The following is a 6,628-nucleotide window of genomic DNA, read 5'->3' on the forward strand; positions in this document are numbered from 1 at the left end:
CATGAAAAATACATTTTTATAAAAGAAAAATTAATCAAATCTTTTTTATGGACAAAATTTTAATATATATATATATTTATTTAAATTGAATATTAATAAATTTAATTATTGCATTTTTTAATAAAATAAAATAGTATAATTAGAAAAATATTTTTTATAATATATTATTATATTGCTTACAAAAAAATTTCTGAATATACTATTGCTGATTCAGCTTGATTTCTGTTTAATTTGATGAAATTCAACCAATATAGCCTAATAATATATTTAAATAATTTTAAATTTATGAAATTAATTATGAGTAATTTATGAGCTTAAGAAACACAATTTTTTTTTTTTTTTTGCAAAACGGCTTGGAGAGAAACTTTTCTTTTAAGAAATCTTGTTCATTTTTCTCATATGAGATAAGAACAAGCTGGATTCTCATCATTCATTTCCTTGACTATGATTTCGCTTGGATTTGTAATTGGATAACTAAAAACCTTTTTTTTTTAATATAAATATATAATTTTAAATTTTTTTATTAATAAAATCTATTAAATTTAATTTTAAATTATTTGTAATTAAAACTCTGAAGAAAATATTTTTTTTAAATAACAATAGAAATATTTATTTTAATAAAATTAATGCAATAATCATTTCATCTCTAATCTTGCAACCCATTTTAATCTTTAATCATATAGAAAATGAAAGCATCATGCAAATTGAAGAGGCAGTTCACATGTGCAAGCTGGACCCACAAAGGCCCATTGGAAAGTTTGGCACTATGTGCGCACTAAAGGAGAATTTATAAACAACGATGGTTCTATATAAAATAATAAATTTTTTAAAATAATTTTAATAATTATAAAATATACATTTTTTTATTTTTTATTGAATTACCATTTTATATAATTAAAATAAAAGAAAAAAAAGAGAAACTCTGAATCATGCATCTAAATTAAAAATAATAATATAACGATGAATCTATTAAATCTTTATAAATTCACAAAAATTATTATATTTAAATTTGAATTTGATTAATATTATGAAAGTTTGAATTTATTTTAAATTTGATTAAAATTTATTTTTAACTATCTAAATTCATTACAAACTCAATTATTATTATCTAAAAAAAAATTAAATTCATTTAATTTTATATATTTTAATTAATATTTTTACATAAAAATTTATTCTAATTAATAATTTATATTTTTAAAATTTAATAATTTTATAAAACATTTAAATTTCATTTTATATAAAATAAAATATATAAAAATTTATAAATATTATTTTAAAAATATATATTTTATATTTAATTAAATATTTATATATAAAAATTTAAATAATAAATAATTAATATATAAAATTTAAATTTAATTTAAATTTATCATAAATATTATTTTTAAAATTTAAATTTAATTATATAATACTTAAATATATTCTATTAAGATTTAACCAAATTAAAAAACCGTAAAAACTCGATCGGTTATCATCCTCAGCGAGATTCTGGAAATCTTCGAATGACATACGCATCAAGCGGTAATCCAAATTTACATTAATAACCTCCAAGGTGACAAGCTCGTCGTTTCTTGGTCATCATTTCTTCTGCAAAATAAGACCAAATGCGGCAGATCATGGTTATCAACAACTCCACGTGCCACCAGTGACACGATTATATAAAGACAAAAATATTGCAACACTTTGGGTCCCTCTCTATCAAGCCTAACACAATTGGGCCTACCTAACTTGACTCCCCTGTACGAGTGGGCCCCAATGACAGTACAAGCAAGAGAGCTTACATATAAAGGAACCAATAAGAGCACGTTTGGCTTGAATTACCCGCAACATAAGTTGCTCTCGTAGACAGCTGGCGCAAGTCTTCCCTTATCTGAGACTCAATCCTATACATCCACGCACAAGATAAAAGAGTTCAACAAGCCAAACTATTGTATAAGATTCTAGGCGTGGTCTAATTGGGTATTGGAAGGAAGGTAGGAAAGAGAAGTTACAGGGTGAGGAGCAGAGCAGTAAATATTAGGCAATGATTGGGCAAGGAGACAGCAAAAAGCAAGTGTAGAGACTCTCTCAAGATTCTCCCACTTGGATTCAATCACTTGGGTGATTTGAAAGAGAATTCCATTTCATAACTGAAAAGTTTAGGGATCAGGGCATTGAAGCTCTGATATTTACGTAATGCTAATTCAAAAGAAAGTGCAAGAGAGGCGGTGGGAGAAAGAGAGATAAAATATCAAATAGGTGAAGGGTTTGAAATTTGAATTTCGCAATTTCGCGTTTTGGTTTCACTTAATCTTATTTTTGATTTTGTGTTTTGTTTGTATGGTAACAGAATGGCTACCGCCACCACGGTGTTGAAAGATGCTTCTAACCCGCCGGCAGCTATTGATGTTGAGTTTGCTAAATGCGATTGCTGCGGTTTGACGGAGGAGTGCACACCAGTGTACATTGCTCGTGTGCGCGAGAGGTATGGAGGTCGCTGGATTTGTGGGCTTTGCAGTGAAGCTGTCAAGGATGAGACTTGCCGGTCCCAGAAGGATATTGACACCGAGGAAGCATTAGAACGGCACATGAAGTTTTGTCAGCAATTTAGATCTTCTTCTCCTCCAACCAATCCCTCGGAGGATTTGATTTCTGCCATGAAAATTCTCTTTCGCCGAAGTTTGAACTCACCGAGGAAGAAGAAAGGATCAGTGTTTCCATCCTCGTCGTAGTAACAAATTCAGCAGTAAGTTTGGAGCCAGAGGTATGAAATGAAACAACGATCAACAAATTGCAGAAAGTTTGAAGCTACTATAATTAGCAGAAGTTGTAACTAGTTTAGACCTTAATTAATTAACTTTAATGTATTAACCTTTATTAAATGCCAGTTGAATGAACAAACTTTCCAGGACTGCAATAAAATTTCTCTCTTTTTCAATGTCACAAAAAATCAAATTCTCTTTTAGTTAAAAGCCTTCCCTGAAGATTTTTCCGTTGTCTTTCCCTTGCAAACACTCTGCATGAAGGCCACTTTTAGTTAGTGCTTGAATAATGAATCTGCTGTGTCCTGTTTCATTGCTTTGGTTGATAGCTAGACACAGGCTGATCTCTGAAAGAGACCAATCGATCCTGTAAAATATCTAAGTACAAAATAGACAGTGGCCTGGAGGCTCTGAATAGCCTGGACCCATTTGTCTGTACATGAGTAAAAGCTTTAATTAATTCACCAGACCATCACCATGATCATCCTGATCGATTATTTCATCTTTTTTAAAAAATTTAAAGTTTATGTTTTGGTCCAATGACTAGGTGATTATTATTAGACAACAGGGTAATTCTCCATCTTTCCCTTGGTTACTCAATAATGAAGACATTCTGAAAGTGAGTTTACAGGCTAACTTAATTGGCACCAACGCAATGCATGTCTCTCTTGAATCTGTTTAATTCTATTTCTTTTGTTTGGGACGAGAGATTTTTATAATAAAGGAGAGACTTTTCGAAATTTAAAAATTAAAAATTTGTGTTCGAGAAAGTAGAAAGTTTTTCAAAACATGATTTTTTTGAGGTTTTTGTTGATGAACTCTAAAAATCTCCATTTTTCAATCCATTAAATGAATAATTAATAAGATTTTTTCTTTAGAACTTCTAAATATTTTTAAAAGTCTTCTCATCCTTTTAATTAAAAAAAAAATTAAAAAAATTTGAAAACCCATGAAAAATTTTACTTTAAAAAAACTTTGCTTCGATCCTAATGGAAGTGTAAATGTTTTTATTAGGGTTGGGCTATAAGAGGGCCAAAATGTCTCTTTTGTACGTTTACTTAAAATGGAAAAAGTTGAATTATTATATAAATCTTATCTTCTCAAGATTATCTTAAAGATAAGGTTGAAAATCTTTAATGATCTCAATCAAGAAAAATCCACCATGGGAATGATAGGGGATTTCCATCAGGAGATTTTCAATTTTGAATCTACTAGATTGGGTGAAAAATAATTATGAAAAGAGAAGAATTATCCCATTAATGTAGCTTATTTAAATAATAAGGCTATCATTGGTTTACCTTTGTTGCTTTCATTTTTTATAAGGTAAAATTGTCATTCTTTTTGCTGTTTGCCCATGAAGTGCTGTCGCATGAAGTCATAACAAGGATGACAAAAGCTCTGGCTGAAGAGGGAATAAATTATAAAATAAATCATACTTCTCCTTATCTTTTGATGTAATTAAAATTATTATTTCTTCTAATAAGAAGGAGCAGTTGAACGAACCCCATTTCTTCGTTGACTTTTAGTTTTTCTTTTTTTTTTTTATATATATATATACAGAAAATTTGGTAATTTATTAATAAGCATCACCATAAATATTAAATATAACATAATTTTTTTTATAAAATTTAATATAAATATAGATAATTAAAATTTTTTTATTCAAAAATAAAATGAATAAAGGAAATTTTTGATAAATAAAGAAAGTAAAAAACTTTATGTAAGTTCAAAATTTACTACCTTTGTGGTCTCAAAATATTATAAGTTATCAAATATTAATTAAAAAATAAGTTACACTACTAACATTATTTATATTTGAAAATTTAAAGTTTTCAATCAATATATGATTTCATTGTATTTTAAATGGTTAAAAATCCATTAAATATGGCAAAAATCCAATAAACCTTTATAAATCTCTAACAATTAATTTTACAGTTAAATAAGTTATTATCAAATTAGTTAATCTATTTAAATCCTTAACAATTATTCTTAAAGTTAAAAAAATTTATTGTCAATTCAGTTAATCTATTTAAGCCCCTGTCAATTACTCTTAGAGTTAAAACATTAAAAATTTGGATCAAATAAGCCTAATCTCTATTAGTGATTTACACGTGATGGACAAATATTTAGTTGACATCCATTTTTGTTACATGAACTAAGGGCTAAAATTTTATTGCTTTCTTATTTTCTCTCTTTGCGAATTAATTTCATCAATAGAAGACACATGACTAAAAATATAGGTGTTGTGCGTTGTTATTGCCATTCAACATGTTCAATGTTAAATTCAATGTTTTTTGACATTGCTCCATGTTGACCTAATGGCATTGGGCATGCTGGACTCATATTTAACAGAGCATACATAATGTCAAGTGGGGGCTTATAAAAGCAAAATTTAGGTTAAAGAAGCATAATTTCTATCACTGTGACTTATATGTGATAGATGAATGTTTAGTTAACATCAATTTTGTTACATAACGTAATAGTTAAACTCTCTACTGCTTTCCCACTCTCTCTCTCTGTAACTTAATTATATGAATAGAAGATAAATGATTTAAAAATATAAGTGTTGTGCATTGTTATTGCCATTCAACATGTCAATTACTGAATTTAGTGCTTTTCATTATGCGTTATGCTGGATGCAGAAGAGGAACTTTAGGTGCTATGTGTGGCACTAATTATGCTAGATTCGTGTTTAACAGAAAACACACAACATTAAGTAAGGGCTTGTAAAAGAGTGTTTTTTTATTCATAAGAGCTTAATTAGATTAAATTAATAAGGGTCTATTTGATTCTAAGAATAACTATCAGTAACTTAAATAAATCAACTAAATTAATAAAAATTTATTTAATTTTAATAATAATTATAAAAAATTTATATAAATCAACTAAATTGATAAAAATCCATTTCACTTTAAAAGTAATCATGGCACTTAAAAAGTCTTTTTGCTTTTTCTTTTTTTAGAGCTTTAATCTTCTTGACATTTTCCAGTTAGCGGCTTCCTCGGTTCCATCCGGCTGGAGGAGGCCTGTCCTGACAATGGGTTTCCTCCCCACATTGGATGCATTGTAAATATTGTTTTTTTTTTTTTTTTGTTGATGGTTGGTTGCAGATATGAGCTTCTTCAAGAGGGATGGGATGTGTGGTTTTGATCTGCTTATGGTTTGCGTCTTCCCAACATTGCTCAGTGTGCTTTAGTAATGATTTCCTCTGAGATTAGTACATCGAGGAAACTACGGCGCCGCTTCGTGGCCTTCCAATCCTTCAAAGTCATGTTGAGAGTAATGGCTAGAGCTCTGTCCCTCAGTGGTTCTGCTAGTTCTGCTTGATTTGTGCGGAGTTTTTAGAGTTGGCTTTCCCATTTCCCCTGGGCAATTTTTCTTGGGGACTTCTTTTGTCAGGCCTTTAAGCTGAGTTTCGGACCCCTTCGCTCTTCAGTGAGATGAGTCTCCCCTCGGTTGTGTTAGTCTCACCAGACAATCAACAAAAGTGACGAGCTCGTCCTTTCCTCGATCTATAACGTGACAAGGTTCTCTTGCCGGGTTAAGGGATTTAGGCATGGGTCCTTACTCTGTTAGATTTTTAGTGTTTATGGGCTTGGGAGCTCATGTTTAGACTTGGTTTGATCCATGTTATCCCAAAGACAGCACCGTGCCGCATAATGCTTATTGCCATGTATGTATATATATATATATATATATATATATATATATATATATATATATATATATATATAATTTACTTAATAATTTTCCCTTTCCTATGTTGCTTGCTCCAATTTATTTTGAGTTCATACATCCTTGGGCTTGGCGGTGGGACTCTGCTTTGTAGTACAATAAAAGTACCATGTACTGCGTTTACATCTCATTCAAGCATTTTATTTATCTGT

At 29.4% G+C, this 6,628-nt stretch overlaps 1 protein-coding gene across 1 annotated transcript; it reads left to right on the forward strand.

The window, feature by feature from the left end:
• The first annotated feature begins 1,859 nt into the window (after window positions 1-1,859).
• LOC110662254 (uncharacterized) lies at window positions 1,860-2,917 on the forward strand. Its single transcript, XM_021821182.2, has 2 exons — window positions 1,860-2,238; window positions 2,330-2,917. Exon 2 carries the CDS (start codon window positions 2,331-2,333, stop codon window positions 2,709-2,711), a length of 381 nt encoding a protein of 126 aa, XP_021676874.1. The 5' UTR covers window positions 1,860-2,238; window position 2,330; the 3' UTR covers window positions 2,712-2,917.
• Window positions 2,918-6,628: the final 3,711 nt, after the last annotated feature.

This window comes from Hevea brasiliensis, chromosome 11 (assembly GCF_030052815.1).
Source record: "Hevea brasiliensis isolate MT/VB/25A 57/8 chromosome 11, ASM3005281v1, whole genome shotgun sequence".
NCBI lineage: Eukaryota > Viridiplantae > Streptophyta > Magnoliopsida > Malpighiales > Euphorbiaceae > Hevea > Hevea brasiliensis.